Raw genomic sequence first — 16,022 nt, forward strand, 5'->3', positions numbered from 1 at the left:
GGAGGCAAAAGAGAGGCACTGGTTGATGCGGACGGACGGACGGAATGCGGAGGAAGCAAAAGTGGCGTCTTTTCCTTCCTTCCTTCCTTCCTTCCTTGCCTCCGCTGGCCGGTCTGATCTGGTTTTGGTTTGATCAAACCGGCCAGCGGAGGAGCGGGCCCCGCAGGTCAGCGGCACATCAACTAGTGCTGGTCTTCTTCCTTTTTTTTTGCTTTTTTTATGCAAGTATAAAAATAAATAGATCACCGCCCTCCAATGTGGATGGAGTAAGTGCGCCGATGCCGAGCCGCATTTGCTCCATCCACAATTTATGATGACTATGCTAGAGTTTCATTTTGGCCCTCGGTTTATTTCAACGACCAGGGCCATAATATGTCGAATCAGCTAGAGTTGGTCTAACATTTGATTGGTTGATGTAGAAATCAAATGCTCTCACATACTATGATTTTATATTGATATAAACACGCACACATGCCCCCCCTAGTGATCTAAACTTTGCAGGCCAAAACATACGCGATCATCCATCCCGCAAAAAGCTTAGCAATATGATTCTGCCAGCCCAACTACCCTGCAACGCTGTTAAGAATCAAACGACGTGTCCCTACTGAACCGTCATAGCGAGCCGTCATTAGGATTAGCGTAAATACTACAGTTATTAGTGTTCAAACGCGATCGTTCGTACGGAGGCCTTCTCGATGACGGATTGAGGCACTAATCCTTGTATATAAAGGGCTTTGCCCAACTACCAATGACACAAGTATTCTCACGAATTCTTACACGTTATCAGCCTCTAACAACAGAGCACGAACAGCGAGAGAGAAGGTAAGATGGCAGGGATGAACCTGCACAACATTGCCTCTGCACTTGTTCGTTTCATCGGACGGAAAATCCGTCCATCTGCGAAACGACACAGATCACCCTTGGGGCCTAGGCAACGGCCGCCGTGGTGTCAGTATTACCCTGGCCCTGCCGCGCTAGATCAAGCAACACGCCCGCGGCCGTCCACCTAGCCTACCAGGCACCTGCGATGCCGGCCTTCGTCGCTCTGCCAATGGACTGGGCTCCCGCCGAGGCAGTAGCCCCATTCCTGGGTGAGGAGTTCTTCGACGCCGCCCAGGCCACACATCTGGATCAATGGCGGAGCTACGTTATAGCCCCCTAGTGATCTAAACGCTTTTATATTTCTTTACTTTACGGGGGGAGGGAGTAGCACGTATTAGTGGCCGGCCCCTGCAGTTCAGCGGCTTAATCAACATTGTTGTATAGTATGAGTCAAAGTGGTTTCTCTTTTGTTGCTTCGTTGTGTGATTTAATCTAGTTATTAGTAGGATTTTTTTTAAATCTGTTCTCAGTTCACTAGTGGTTAACTGAATTAGATTACAAATCTGTTGTCCCAGTAGTCTAGTCACTAAAGAAGTTGAGCATGACATTAAGTTAAAGACTTGGTTATTACTTTGGCGCTGGTGGCATGAGAGAAACTTTTGTGAGATTTGCTCTTCTTGTATTGACTAGTAGCACTGGCTTTTTGAATGTACAAGAAAAACTCAAATGGGCTGCTGGAATTCTCAATATGAACACTAGAATGATAGTACAGATGCAGCAGCTTTTTTGAAAAAGTAATGATAGTAATGATATTAGTGGTTGTTAGTATTAGAAATGATAAGTCAAGACAGTTGTTAGAGAAATGTTAGATGCTATAAATATTGCTAGCCAAATGAAATGGGTTAATGTGAAATTGTAATGTTAGACAAGGCAGATTGGGTTCAGTCAAGGAAGGAAGGAAGGAAGGCTCTTTTTGAAGAATATGATTTGTATTATGCATTCTAGATGTGTTTCATTCCTCAAATTAATACTAGATGTGCTTCTGATGGATGCATGCATGTAGGGTTCCTTAAATTCTGATGTATGCTTCTGACTGAATGCTCACAGTTTCATTCCTCCTCTTCCTCTTCCTCTGCCTAACTATCATCTAGGAAGGAAGGAAGGAAGGATCAACATAAATCCACCACACCACTACCATACCACCCTTCCTTGAACAAAACCCACACCATATCCATATCCATATCCTTCCTACTAGAACTAGACTGAGACTAGACTAGACTAGACTAGCTGCACACCACAGCGCAGCGCAGTACCAAACCAAACCAAAATCAAGGAAAATCCCTGTCTCTGTCTCTACATTACACCATTACAAATCCATCCTCCCCCCCCTCCCAAAATAACAGAGAAACAACTCCTCCTAGCTCCTCCTCACTCCGAGCCCACCGGCACCGGCTCTTCTTCCTCCTCCTCGGGCATCGGCTCTTCTTCCTCCTCCTCCTCGGGCACCCGCGCTTCTTCCTCCTCCTCAGGCACCCGCGCCTCCGCCTCAGCCACCGGGACAGGCTTGTGCAGGGTCGACGTGCCGTGGAACACCGTCGGTCGCCCGCCCCTGAGGTGCTCCAGCAGCTGCAACACACCACAAGATATTTTCACACACACACATCAGCGATCAACCTCCCTTCTATCTACCAACGCGTGCGTGACATGACAGAGGACGACTGCAAAAGGCAGGCGACAGACATGACACACCTTGTCCTGGGTTATCGTGCCGAACCCAAACCGCTGCGTCCAGATCGACACCGCCTCCTCCGCCGCCGGCAGCACAAAGTGCTTCACCTTCAGGGACGACAGCAGCCGCTCGATGCACACAAACAGCGCCTGGAAGTACCCCTGCATGCATGCTCACACAGTCATTAGTTGGTTCACAGCTTTATTACTTGCTTGGTTTACTGCTCTAGGTACGGTTCTTTTTTTTCCCCTTCTTTTGGCTACAAACAGCCAAACAGGTATCACTTGTTTACACGGATAATAATATAATAGGTATCGACTTACCAAGCCTTGGTTATCCCTGCTCGTCGCGACCAAGGGGAGCTCCGCGGCTACGTTGCCCATGACACGGAAGAGTCCAGCAGAAACCACCGTCTTGCTGCATCAACACAACCCGACAGTTGGTTCAGACTACCATTTTCCTTTTGCCAAATACAACACCCAGAGGAGAAAGAAAAAAAAGTTTACCCGACAGTTAACACCGCACAGTACATCCCTGTGTAATCTTGATCCCTTACGCTCCTCCTGAAACGAGAAACATCATACGACTTAGGTGTCTTGTGCCTGCAACTTACGCTCAAGTATGGTACGCGTAAATGGCATACCCATAGACCATGGCTGGAATCAGGTCTCGCCCGGTCCCAGCTTGGATGATAGGATCAAATGATTCCTGCAAAAGTGCATTAGAAAAATTAGCCCACACCACCCATAACTAGGCTAGGATGTATCATTGGTTTGGTTGCACACAATCAAAGGGACCGGCAACTCAAGAAGCCACGGGAACTTACATGGAAAATACCAACCGCCTTGGACAGCACCACTTTACTATCTTCAGAACTTTTGTCCCTCAAAACCCTCCATCTAACATCAAGGTCGCCATCGTCGTCCAAACCTTTCTCCGCACGCTTCTTCTTTATGAGATCGACATCCACGGCAGGAACAGGTTCTGCTCCACGACTGACCAGGTCTTTCAGTGCCTCGCAGATCTCCACACATACAGTGGAACAAAACCATGCTCCCTCGGGCAATGCCTGCAGCAGTCAACCCATTAATATACTTCTTCGTTTTTATTATACAAAAATTTCAGAATATATCGGGCTAGGGAAATCACCGTCAAGTCAGCCATGTTGTGTTCTTTCAGGCATCCAACATGATATTCCCTCCCACACTGAACAAATAGCAACACACAGTTGACAGTTTATCACAAAATGAGGTTGCCGCAGCTAAAAAACAGCACGACAACTCAATACAGGCATATCATGGATGGATGTGATTGATGAACTTACTTGATCACAGAGCAGCACAGTTCGTTCGCTAAATTTCTTTTTGCCAAAATCATGTTGCCTGCAAAAGCAAAAGACGAAAAGGCTTGTTGGAGCATCAGAGAGCCAAATGGACAGCATATAGTTTAAATAACAAGTGAGTATCCTGAATCCTAGATCAGATGCAGTGAGACTTAGAATCCAATGAAATCATTCTGTAACTTTCAAGTTGTTGATATTCAGATATTAGGAATCCATAACTCCAGCAGTCCATAATCCATAAAGGAAATTTGATATCAATTTTACCTACTTCCTTTGTTTGTGGAGGATAGTTTTATATGGTTGTATTGGAAAGATAATGAACAAGAACTTGAACATACAAGGGTGATGGATGGACGCTTACTTGCACAATGCGCATCCACCAAATGCACCCTGAGGTGCTGTGGCAATACGGATCGACCGCGTAAATATTTGTCCGATGGAATCAACTCCATCGACCCTCCCAGCGGCTATTGCATTGTTGTTGTATGCCAAATAACTTTCTCTCTGTTGCCTATTTTCACAATACCGGCAACACCAAGCTCCTTTCGGTACACAAGACAAGCCAACACATTCTGCAATAAATAATCCAAGACAACCAGTGGTGAGGGGCCTTTTGTGACACTCTAAATCGCGATGTGACTACATGGTAAAGGCAGCGATTCCGCCATCAAACAAATATCTGGATGGTCGCATGCCCGAATGAATACCCAAGAAGAATGGAAGCTGGCTTAACTGGGAAACATGCACCCCCTACTGGCTAGGCATATAATATATAGGTGCGTAATGTATGATGTTACCTCTGTGAAAAGCTCTCGGACAGGAGTCGCAAAGAAGAAGCTCCCCGCCATCTGAACAGATGCTGCATAAGTCATCGTTCTGCTTTTCTGAAGGTTTTCGGCCTTTTGAAAGAGAAACCGACAGCTCATGTAGTGAAACGCCATTGGAAATGTATATGTTGTGGTAACTGCATGCAATAGTGTTAGCAAAGGGAATTGAGAGTATGAACAACAGGGCCCAGCAGAATACATTGTTACAAGAATATAATAAACTCACGGTTTGCGCCGAGCAGCTCGGCCAGCATGGCCTTCAAACTGTGAAGGGCTAACCTGTTAATCCAGCACAACGGTATTTCTGGTCAGGTTCAGTAGTAGCATATGGCGCTAACATAAATAAAGGAACTAATTACAAGTCCAGGCTGACTCCTTGACTGAGTTGTTTCATGTATCTAAACTAAACTAATGGAAGGAAGGGATGGTAATTTATTTTACCACTGTGTTGCAGCAATAACAATAGATTCCATGTTCCTTTATGTGGCCATCCAGCAACCTCTAGAATGTTAGTCAATAACAGTATTAATAACAACAATACAATATTTATTTATCCGGAGTGGCTGAAGAAAGAAGTTGCATAAGAAGTAAACCTTTCCCTGGACATAATAGCCGACGTCTGTGCCCTCTGCCAAAACACCACTCATGAAAACCAACTTGTGCAAGCCATGGTCCCTGCAGCATGCAACAACATATAATATAGAGCAACAAAAAAAAAGAGATGATGAAGTCGAGGAGAAACAAAGCTAAAGTAGTTTGATAAGCAGCAGAGCCTACTTTCTTGTAATTCTTCCTGCACTTGTAGGCTTGGATCCTGGGGAGAAATTCTTAGGCACCCTACCAGATGAAGTTGGGCTTGCTGCACTTATTGTCTTGGCTACTGGGTAGAAATTCCTAGGCACCCTGCCATATGAAGTTGGGCTTCCTGCACGTGTAGTCTTCGCTCCTGGAGTGAAGAGAAATTCTTAGATACCCTGCCAGATGAAGTCGGACTTGGTGTTTTTAGGTGCCCTACCATATGATGAAGTTGGGCTTGCTGCACTTGTGGTTTTCGTTCCTGGGGAGAGATTCTTCGGTGGACGTCCTCTCGGCCTAAATACCAGCAGTAGAAACAATGGTCTATAAGCGGAGAAGAAGAAGAGAAACTGGAATAATCACATGGCCAACTATATAGTATCACAGACATTACCTTGCCGTACTCTGAGCTTCCTTAGACTCCAGACATGTATCACAGAAGGAAGCAAATTTTCCAGCGCGGAAAGTTTTGAATGAACCTAACAGGTAAAACATTGGCCAAAGTTGCAGCATCAAATGAAACAAAGCTTGATGTGGATGAGCGAGGTGGAGGGGGGGACTCACTTTTGCAGTCCTGGCATATCACTGTCCTCTTCTTAGGCACTGGGCCTATTGCTCCCAGTATTGCAGATTCCAGTGTGTCTACGGTAGCATCCGTGCACGCCCTCAATACATCATGCAGAGTATTTCCGCTTTCCAGGAAAATGTAATCGGAGGGGCGCTTTTTATGGCTCCCGGCATGCACCTCGAAATAAAAAGGTGAAACGACCTGCGAGCCATGCAGATTGGTTGGGTATTGGCATATGGTGTGGCATTGCAAACTGGTCGTGTTATGGCAGAAGAGAGAGGGAGGGCTTACATTTCGGCCTTTGCATGAAGTGCAGGAGCACAATATGCCGGTGTCTTTGATGACTCCACGGAGCACTGGTCGCTGAAACGAGAGGAGAAACAAATTCCTGATCAAAATTTACAGCAGGAGTGAAATGGAACCAGGCAGTACTAACATTATTAGGATGAGAAAAGGGAAGTGCTACTCGCATCTCCTACAAGTTTCAGTATGCCTAAGCTTGCAATGCTTGAATGGATACATAAACCAGGCCCAATGAAACCAGCCTGTGTAACAATTGAATCAAATGCTCGGTTTCATTTCATTATTGCCAGAATGTGTAACAATCGAATCATTGTCTGAGTTGTATCGAATTGTTAGAACCATGTCCTCCCAAACATCTTAACTTACTGGCTGAATCCTTTGATAACTGATTGAAATGCATACTGACTGAACTAGCAAGAAGGACGTGCACTTTTACCTTCCCCTTGTTCATGAAGTAGTTGACGGGCTGGCCCTCGAGCAAGCCGGTGGCAAAGAGCTCCCTGAGGTTCTTCGGGATTCCATCTGGCCCCTCGGACTTGGCCTTGAGGCTGGCGCCGCGCTTGGTGCTCTTGGGGGAGGGCGAGGGGGAGCTGCTGGCGGTGGTGGTGCCCGACTCATCGTTGTCGCCGTCGTCGGTGGGCGGCTGCTTGACCTGTTGCAAGAGCGACCTGGTGAAGCGGCGCGGTGAGGCCGGGCTTGCTACGCCTCCGGCGAGTCCCCCGGGGTAGGGCTGGAGGTGGTCGGTGGGCTCGTCCACAGGCTCCTGCTTGGGTTTGAGCATGGGTTTGGGTTTGAGCATGGGTTTGGGTTTGGGTTTGGGCTTGGGTCTGGCGGGCTGGGGGGGAGCGGTGGCGGGGGCGGGGGCGGGGGAGGCGGCGGGCTGGGAGAGCATGGAGCGGGTGACCCGCCTGGGCGGCGTCTCCGGCGGGATGAAGAAGGCCTCCTCCTGCTGCCCCTGCTGCGGAGGCGGTTGGGGCGCGCTTGCGGTGGGCGCGTTGGCGGCGAACAGGGCGAGCACCGGCTCATCCCCGGCGACGGCAACGGCGGGAGGCGGCTGGGGCCCGTTTGCGGTGGGCGTGGCGGCAGCGAGCGGCGCATCCCCGTCGGCGCCGGCGGGAGGCAGTTGGGGCCCGTTTGCGATGGCAGAGAACGGGGCGTCGGCGCCGTCGGGGGGAGGAGGAGGATCCCGCGGCGGATCCGCGGCGGCGGGGTCCGGATCCGGGGGCCGCGAGCGGGCGCGCTTGGCCGGCGCCGAGTCCGAGGGGCGGGAGCGCTTGGAGGAGCGGGAGGGCTTGGGATTGGCGGCGGGGGAGGGGGAGACGACGGCGGATGAGCGGGAGGAGCGGGTGCGGCCGAGGGAGGGGGCGAGGGCGGCCTGGGAGGCGATGGCGAAGGCGAACTCGCGCTTCAGCCCCACGCGCACGCCGGACCGGAGCACGAAGTCGTCCATGCCGGCGGCGGCGGCGGTAGGGCTAGGGCAGGCCGAATCCGCCGGCCCCAACGGGATGGGGGAGGCGGCGGTAGGGCTAGGGCAGACCGAATCCGGCGGCCCCAACGGGATTGGGGAGGCGGCGGCGGCGGCGGCGGCGGTGGGATCGGTGGCGCATTCAATTGAATACGAGGAGGGGAAAAGATGGATGGAAGACATGGATGGATGCAAAGGATTCATTTTTTGAACCAAAGATTCCTTTTTTTTTTGCCTTCCCTTTTCTTTTCTTTGAACTGGATGAACTGCAAAATGGAGGCACAAACTGGCTTTCTCGATCCGTGCCCTCCAATTTATCGCCTGTTTCTAGGGTTTCCGACGAAACAGCACGCCGTCCCTCCCTCCTCCCGGAAACGCACGCAGCCCCACTCGCCGCCCGCCACCGACAAGTAGGGCCGGTGACCGCGTGTCAGTGACGCGGTGCGGAGCGTGCCGTTTTCGCGTCCAGGTGCAAGGCGGAGAAGGCGTGTCGCTTTGTCAAAACATTTATTGTTCAAGGCGCGGCGGTGGCTCACTGCCAGGATAAGCAGCGCCGAGGGGAGAAAGTCAATGAAAGGAGTCGCCCTTGGGGGAGGAGGAGGGGTGTTCGAGAAGCTTCCTCCCGTTAAACGAACGTTGGCAACAGAGAGCCTAATATGGTAGCTAATGTGCTAGCTTGTCAAGGGCGTGCAAATGCTCCTTCTTCTATTTGTGGTTGGATGCGCCACCCGATTTCATCTATACATTTTAAAAAGATCTTTCTGTGAAAATAAAAAAGTTGAATCCCCAACCCTGAAACTAGTTCCATAGGTGGTTTTGCCCAGTGGATGTGATTCAAACATGGCTTCCAAAAGTTTTTTTGTTCTTTACCTACTTTAGTGATCAAAAAGATCTTTTATACTCCCTCCTAAAGTAAAGTGAAAATATAAGAGCGCTTAAATTACTAAAGTAATGGTCTAAACACTCTTATATTTCATAAAAAATTTACGAAGGGGGTACTTCTTTACACCGGGTGTATATAGTACTATACTCCCTCCATGCTAAAATACAAGAGTAGAGTATTTCTGGCACTAGACTAGACTAGTGTCAAAGTAGAAAACGTTTTTGTTTTTATATTATGAGACGCAAGGAGTATTTTAGAGGACTAAGATACTCTTTGATAACAAAACGGCTTAAGCAACCGTCGTATTGTACTCTCTCTGTCCGGAAATACTTGTTATCAAAATGGATTAAAGGAAATACTTATAATTAAAATGGATTAAAGGGGATGTATCTAGAACTACGATGATACCAGACAGACACAAATTCAAATTTTTGGGCGCCATTGCAGACATAATAATAATAATATTGTTAGCATCCAGCCAAGACAAGTCCCAAATAGACGCATACGACGTTTCAATAGCGAGAATCCGTAAAAACACGAAATACATCTCTACCAGACCTAAGAAAATGCTAGGGAAATCCTCTGATAAAACAGACAGACAAATCAGCTTGTTATCTCCAGCCACAGCCAGCCTCCAGGAGAAATACAGACCAAGGTGCATACATAGTCCTTCAGCAACAAGCAAACAATCCAAGACACATTCATACTCGACAACTCCCTTTAGGCGATATCATTTTGTTGTTTCATTCAGTCGCGCTTCCTGTCCCTGCTGTCTCTGTCCCTGTCCCTCCTTGTGGAGGGCGACCTCGAGCGGTCCCTCGACGACCTGCTGGACCGGCGAGGAGAACGGCTTCGCCGCGGTTCCACTCGGGAGCGCCCGCCTGCATGCATGCACACAAATCCGGATTAGACGCCATCTTAAATTGTTGGTACAAACCAAAAACTGCATCCCCTGCCAGTCGCACTAGTCCCAATCTTTTAGGTGTATACAAAGAACGGTAAGACAGCCGCAAAATAAACACTAGGCACCAGCGTTCATACTTACTAAAGATGATTAAAGCAAGTGTACCACACCAATCCTGTGAATGGATCTTGAATGATGCAAGTGGACACTATAAAATAAAAAATCATGCTGGCTAGTGGCCACAGGTAATTGCACAATAAGCTGGCTGATCCAGATGCTAGCAAGGAATCTGTCTGAGCAAAGCCAATGCAAGCACAAGAAGAATCCCATGCTACAAGACAGATCAGCAACCTACACAAAATATATCACCAACAGGACAGAAAGCATCTTATCAGACCACATGCAAGTGCAGAAAACAAAATTCAACCGCATTAGTTAACATATCATCTTATCTGATTGCTACCCCCATCCTTTCAGGAGAGAGACTAATTCTCCAGTGAAAAACAAGCAAAGACGGCCACAAATAATAACGCATTCTTCATACTAAAACCTGTGACGACTGCAAAAAGTGTTGTAGACCAAGAGCAACGATACAGTAAACTAATCTAAACATCACACCTCTGGAAAATTAAAAATACACAGCCCATCGTGTTGGCCAAAGTTGATCATAGAATAATAAGCTTCTCTAAATTATAATAGGAACCTGAGCAAAGCCAACTCGGCAAGTAAAAAAGAAAATCTTGCTACAAGACAGATCAGACAATCACAGTACAAGTCATCAAACCTGATTGCTACACGCCGCAATCTTGGTATCCATCCTTCCCAGGAGACTAACTAATCTCCAGCCCGTGTAAAACAAGACAGCCATACAATGTTCATACTAAAACCTCTGGTTACAGGAAAAAGTGTTTGTTCCAGTGAACCAAGAGGAACAACGATGCTGTGAATTAATCTAAGATGATACACAGCCCATCATGTTGGCTAAAGTCAACCGTGGGATAATAAGCTACTCCAAACGATAGGAATCTGATCAAAGCAAAGGTAAGTACAAGAAACTCATGCTATAATACAGACAAGACAGCCTACAGAAAAAATATCAATAACAGGAAGCAAAGCATCTATTTCAAATGCAACCGCGGGAAGCAAAACTCGTCTCCATGCATACCTCTCGGACCACAGTATTCTCCAGGGGTAGGGGTCCTCTCACGAGTTCTCTTTGCCTGCAATTCAGAAGGTCATTAGCGAATAGGAATTCAAATGCATGGATCATAATCATTCTGCATTAATAAATAATTTTACTCGAGGCAATGAATGAAATGTGCATCAAATTGGTCCTGACGGAAGGCGCGCTGAAGACATCCAACACCAGCTACACTTACCACAGTAGCTCCAAGAATGTAGTACCACGTACCACAGTAGCTACACGTAACACGGGGAGGTCTATGGTGGTGACGCATAGCTCTCACTCCAAGAACACCAGAATGACTTTTGGTGCTCGGTCTGTCGGAGGTGACGAGCAGCAGTGCAGCCTTGAGAGCCGCGCTCTCACTCCAGGATCACCAGAGTAGCTTGAGGTGCCCGGTCGGTCGGTGGTGACGCGTAGCAGTGCAGCCTTGAGAGCCGTGCTCTCACTCCAAGATCACCAGCATGACTTGAGGTGCTCGGTCAGTCGGTGGCGACGCGTAGCAGTGCAGCGTTTGAGAGCCGTGCTCTCACTCCAGGATCACCAGCATGACTTGGGTGCTCGGTCCGTCGGTGGTGACGCGTAGCAGTGCAGCGTTGAGAGCCACGCTCTCACTCCAAGATCGCCAGAATGACTTGAGGTGCTCGGTCGGTCGGTGGTGACGCGTAGCAGTGCAGCCTTGAGAGCCACGCTCTCACTCCAAGATCGCCAGAATGACTTGAGGTGCTCAGTCCGTCGGTGGTGACGCGTAGCAGTGCAGCCTTGAGAGCCGCACTCTCACTCCAAGATCGCCAGAATGAGGTGCTCGGTCGGTCGGTGGTGACGCGTAGCAGTGCACCGTTCCGAGCCGTGCTCTCACTCGAAGTCAGTGCAGACAGCGTAGTAGGCGATGATCACGAGCGCGATGGCGATGATCACGAGCGTGATGGCGATGTTCGTGAGGGTGATGGAGATTCGAGAGGCAACAGATTGTAAGGTCGAAGAAGAGGTTGTACAAACCAACAGGTGGGTGCAGCCAGCATTTAGTTCAATAATTCTACACAGAACACTGACTAGAATTAATGCTAGCCCAGCAGTGTGGAAGCTGTATGGTCGTGGAAATCAGCACAAAAAAAAAAAGCAAAGGAGCACAGAAACAAGATGTACTTTTTCATTTCCTGCACTGAAAATGTTAACGACACCCCAATATATATGCATAGCCAATGCACCACAGCAATGATGAGCCCAGATAAATGAGTGTTTATAAGAATTACTCCTACTCTGGCTGATTTTCAGGGACACTTAAAAGTTGAAACAAGAAGTTAGATACAAAACTGGTCAAGGTTTTGATATGTGTACTGCACAAAACAAGATGTTAGAGTAGATACACCAAGATATACTGCGTTGTAGACTAGATAGCGACATAAGAAAGGTCTGTAATGGCCTAATGATGGTACTGAAATCAATAGTTCGTAACTTGTAAACTGTGCCCTAGGATGTGTGGCTTATTCCCAGATAAAGTTGACCCAAAAAGTTGGCAGTAGAAAAGCTAAAATGTAAGTCAAGATCGTCCTGGGACACATGCATTACTACTACCTGGTAACAAGAAGTACCTTACTGCTCAAAAGGATATGGGTGTTTCTAAGAATCAATTTACTCTGGCAGATTTTTCAGGGACACTTGACCGAGTACATAACCACATCGGTCAAGGTTTTGATATGTATAAAAGCTGTTAAGAGATCAAGATATATTTAGTTGAGGACTAGAAAGCAACATAAGGAAGGTCAGTAATGGCCTCATTCTGGTATGGAACTATTGAGCTCTTAACTTGTGAACTGCGTCCTAGGATGTGTGGCTTATTCCCAGATAAAGTTGGCCCAGAAATTTGGGGGTAGGAGAGCTAAAATGTAAGCCATGGTCGTCATGTGAGCTTACATATATGCTATGAGTGCCTGGTAACAAGAACTAGCTTAAACGGATATGCAAATGCAAAGAAGAAGATGGTTGTGTAACACAAGTTAGCATCAAGGTTGTTGCACGCAGAGAAGTTTGTTATACCTTTGCCACACTGATGAGGCGGCCTTCAAGGACAGTACGGTGCAGATACTTGATGCAGCGCCTTGCATCCTCAACATTCTCCATGGTCACGAACGCAAAGCCACGTGACTCTTTGGTACGAGGATCTATAACAACACGGCAGTCTTTAACCTGCAGTTTTGTCACATCGTGCATCAGGTTTAGTGATATAATCATGCAATGAACAAGCAGTCCCATCCCGGATGAAAGGAGAAGCATCTTCGCAGACATCATCAGGCATGAAAGAAGAAAGCAGAGCGCAGAGAAAGCAAGGGTACCTTGCCCTCTTTACTGAAGAACTTCTCCAGGTCAGTTTCCTGCGTCCGTGTGGACAGTCCAGTGACATAGAGGTTGTTGCCAGGATTCCTCACATCGTCTTTATCTCTGCTCCTGAAAGATACATACATACATACATATTATTAGGAGAAGAGAAGCGATGTCAATATCGGTATCTTTGTGATGATGTACATCATTAAGTAACTATTGTTTTTGACCAGCTATGTACATACTGTATGTAATACATCATGAGAAGCAGCAGCAGCATTATCCATCATGACTAGCAAAATGAAGAAATAAACATCAAAGCGATGATGACTTGCCTGGAGCGGCTCCTGTTCCTGGACCTGGACCTGGACCTTGACCTGGACCTCCCACGCCTCTTTGGCGGAGGGGACCTCGAGACGCTGCGTCTTGTACTACTAGGTGGTGGCGACCTGGAGATGGTGCGCACCCCCTTGGGAGGAAAAGGGGGAGGAGGGGGCAGGGGTGGCGACTTGGAAGCGGCGCGCCTCCTGGGAGGGGGCGACTTGGAGCCGCTGTCCCTGTCGGCCGGGGGAGTGATGGAGCGCGCGGTGTACCTGAAAACAACAATTATTTTTGTTACACTTGTGGATGACGAAACTGATAAGAGATAAATTGGAGGAGCCATGGCTCTGTTAGGGGCTCTCTCTGTTAGTGTTAGTGTTAGTGTTAGGGGAGGAATGAAATGAAGTGAAGTGGACCGACCTTACTTGGTTGGAGTGCGACATGGCTCTGTCTGTCTCCTGGCTGAACCTGAACCTGAACCTGACATGAATGAATCAATCATCTTGTAGCACGATAACACAAGATGGCAGCAAATCTTAGGATGAATGAAATCTATCTTAGGTTGTATACATTAAATCAATCAATCAATCATACACTAGTTACTTATATGAATGAAATTAAATAAAATTACGTACTAGCTAGTTTCAGATCTAGCAAGTGTGGTCGAAATACTAAATAAATCTTATCTAATAACAAGAATAACGCGGACCGACCGAGCGAGCGATTGCAAGTGGATCCATCTCCATGGATCCATCTCCATGGCTTACCAGCGGAGGCAGAGACGGGTTCCGGCGGCGTCGATCTTCCTAATCCTCTGCCTGCAGGCGTCGCTCGGTCGGATCTCGCTGGCTGGATCTCGTTGGCCGGCGGCGGCGGCGGCGGCGGGGAACCCTAGCTAGCTAGCTAGGATTAGGATTAGGAAGGAAGGAAGGAAGGAGGGGAAAGGGGAGCCGGAGATAGATAGAATGAATGAATGAATCCAGGTCTCCGTTTCCCAAATATAAGCCGGCCCGTCCACCACATCAGACCTGGCCCATACTGACCCAACTCCACATATCGTTGCTATTAAGTTTATCACGTCATCAACTTGTTGCATTACTCCGTTTTCCATCATCTTAATACACTAGATGCATGCTGGATAGCGGTCGATGTATGGACTAATAATAGTAGATGCAGGCAGGAATCGGTCTACTAATTTGGACGTGATGCCTATATACATAATCATTGCGTTGGATAGTCATGATTATTCGCTTTTCTATCAATTGCCCAATAGTAATTTGTTTACCCACCGTATGCTATTTTCTCTAGTGAAAACTATGGCCCCGTATCTATTTCCTATCATATATTAAATCCAAAACATCTTGCTGCAATTTTTCTTTATTTATTTTATTTTGTATTTTTGTTAGATATATTTATCAAAACCTATACAATTTAATCTATCTCAATACCGTTGAGGGATTGACAACCCCTCTTACGCGTTGGGTTTCAAGTTTTTGCTGTTTTTGCGCAGGTGTTGTTTACATAGTGTTGCTTGGTTCTTCTACTGGATTGATAACCTTGGATTCATAACTGAGGGAAATACTTACCTCAGTTGTGCTGCATTATCCTCTCATCTTCGGAGAAATACCAACGCAGATTACAAGCATCATCTAGCCATACCTTGTAATTGTGTATCACATTTGGCTTCTATTGTAAGACATATTATCAATGAATCAATCTTCATGATGTATTCTTCAATGATTTCTTCGCGTGATCCGATTTCCATGTGTGAGTAGTTCGGTAAGGTCATGGGTTAAGGCACATCCCTGTAATCCAATGTATTTGTTGGAGGGGTCTGTGGAAGTACTTTGACTCAACGTCTAATATGTGTAACATAAAATTTCTTCGTAGTTGTCTCTTGTCTTGTTCATGTTCTTCGCCCCTGTAGGTACTCAGGATCATGGAGAACGAGCCACGGAGAGACTAAGGGTAGGGAGACCGTGATGTGTTATTCTGAACACAAGTGACAGAAAAGTTTAGTACGGTAAAACGGATTCAATCTCTGGGGATACACCCCGCGGTATGACCCGGCCGGAAGTATGACCCGGCCGGGCTTGGCGCTTCACTGATGACCCGCCGGAGGACTGACGACTCACGAGCCTGACGATTCATGGATGGCCCCGATGGCGGGTCAGATAGAAGACAAGGCCCAAGGCCCAGAAGGTCGGTTCACGTTTATGATGGGCCGGCTTAAGGAGGAAGGGATGACGAATATTTCCTTTACAAGGAAGCAAGACCCGGACTTGTATTCAACTTGTAAGAAAAGATAGACTAGTCCTAGTCCTACTAGGACTCCGCATTAAACCCGCCCCTCTAACTTATATAAGGAGGGGTAGGGCGCCCCAAAGAGGGACAAGAAACAAGAAACAATCTCTAGGGCTAGACACAAAGAGCCGGCTTATCGGCGACTCTCTCATGATCATAATGAGACCTAGCCACAAACAGCATGTAGGGCTATTACCGGATGATTTTTCCCGGGGCCCGAAGCTGTCTAAATCCTTGTCTTGTGTTGCGTCTCTCGA

At 47.5% G+C, this 16,022-nt stretch overlaps 2 protein-coding genes across 3 annotated transcripts; both read right to left on the reverse strand.

The window, feature by feature from the left end:
- Window positions 1–1,891: 1,891 nt before the first annotated feature.
- LOC123165603 (uncharacterized) lies at window positions 1,892–8,104 on the reverse strand. Its single transcript, XM_044583281.1, has 19 exons — window positions 6,823–8,104; window positions 6,375–6,446; window positions 6,080–6,284; window positions 5,910–5,994; window positions 5,736–5,812; window positions 5,498–5,666; window positions 5,314–5,395; window positions 5,162–5,221; window positions 4,947–4,999; window positions 4,691–4,857; window positions 4,255–4,465; window positions 3,876–3,933; window positions 3,701–3,757; window positions 3,378–3,620; window positions 3,195–3,259; window positions 3,058–3,114; window positions 2,875–2,968; window positions 2,572–2,712; window positions 1,892–2,448 (listed from the first exon to the last, which is right to left on the reverse strand). The coding sequence occupies exons 1-19, from the start codon at window positions 8,053–8,055 to the stop codon at window positions 2,251–2,253; spliced, it is 3,327 nt and encodes a 1,108-aa protein (XP_044439216.1). The 5' UTR covers window positions 8,056–8,104; the 3' UTR covers window positions 1,892–2,250.
- A 1,044-nt stretch (window positions 8,105–9,148) lies between these two features.
- LOC123165604 (serine/arginine-rich splicing factor SR45a) lies at window positions 9,149–14,466 on the reverse strand. 2 transcript variants are annotated; one of them, XM_044583282.1, is made up of 7 exons: window positions 14,229–14,466; window positions 13,882–13,941; window positions 13,476–13,733; window positions 13,155–13,266; window positions 12,859–13,008; window positions 10,804–10,858; window positions 9,149–9,615 (listed from the first exon to the last, which is right to left on the reverse strand). In XM_044583282.1, exons 2-7 carry the CDS (start codon window positions 13,902–13,904, stop codon window positions 9,482–9,484), a joined length of 732 nt encoding a protein of 243 aa, XP_044439217.1. In that variant the 5' UTR covers window positions 13,905–13,941; window positions 14,229–14,466; the 3' UTR covers window positions 9,149–9,481. The 2 variants fall into 2 exon arrangements, with proteins under 2 accessions (XP_044439217.1, XP_044439218.1); XM_044583283.1 differs by having other exon boundaries at window positions 13,882–13,935; window positions 14,229–14,440.
- Window positions 14,467–16,022: the final 1,556 nt, after the last annotated feature.

Source organism: Triticum aestivum, chromosome 7D (assembly GCF_018294505.1).
Source record: "Triticum aestivum cultivar Chinese Spring chromosome 7D, IWGSC CS RefSeq v2.1, whole genome shotgun sequence".
In the NCBI taxonomy this organism is placed as follows: Eukaryota; Viridiplantae; Streptophyta; class Magnoliopsida; order Poales; family Poaceae; genus Triticum; species Triticum aestivum.

Coding starts and splice junctions, on each gene's coding strand:
- LOC123165603 (XM_044583281.1), bottom strand. CDS start 8,055: ATGAATCCTTTGCATCCATCCATGTCTTCCATCCATCTTTTCCCCTCC. Junction 5,396..5,497: donor GCAGGAAGAATTACAAGAAA/GTAGGCTCTGCT, acceptor TGCATGCTGCAG/GGACCATGGCTTGCACAAGT. Junction 3,934..4,254: donor GGTGGATGCGCATTGTGCAA/GTAAGCGTCCAT, acceptor TTGCTTTTGCAG/GCAACATGATTTTGGCAAAA.
- LOC123165604 (XM_044583282.1), bottom strand. CDS start 13,904: ATGTCGCACTCCAACCAAGTAAG. Junction 13,734..13,881: donor TCGCACTCCAACCAAGTAAG/GTCGGTCCACTT, acceptor TGTTGTTTTCAG/GTACACCGCGCGCTCCATCA. Junction 13,009..13,154: donor TCTTCAGTAAAGAGGGCAAG/GTACCCTTGCTT, acceptor ACAAAACTGCAG/GTTAAAGACTGCCGTGTTGT.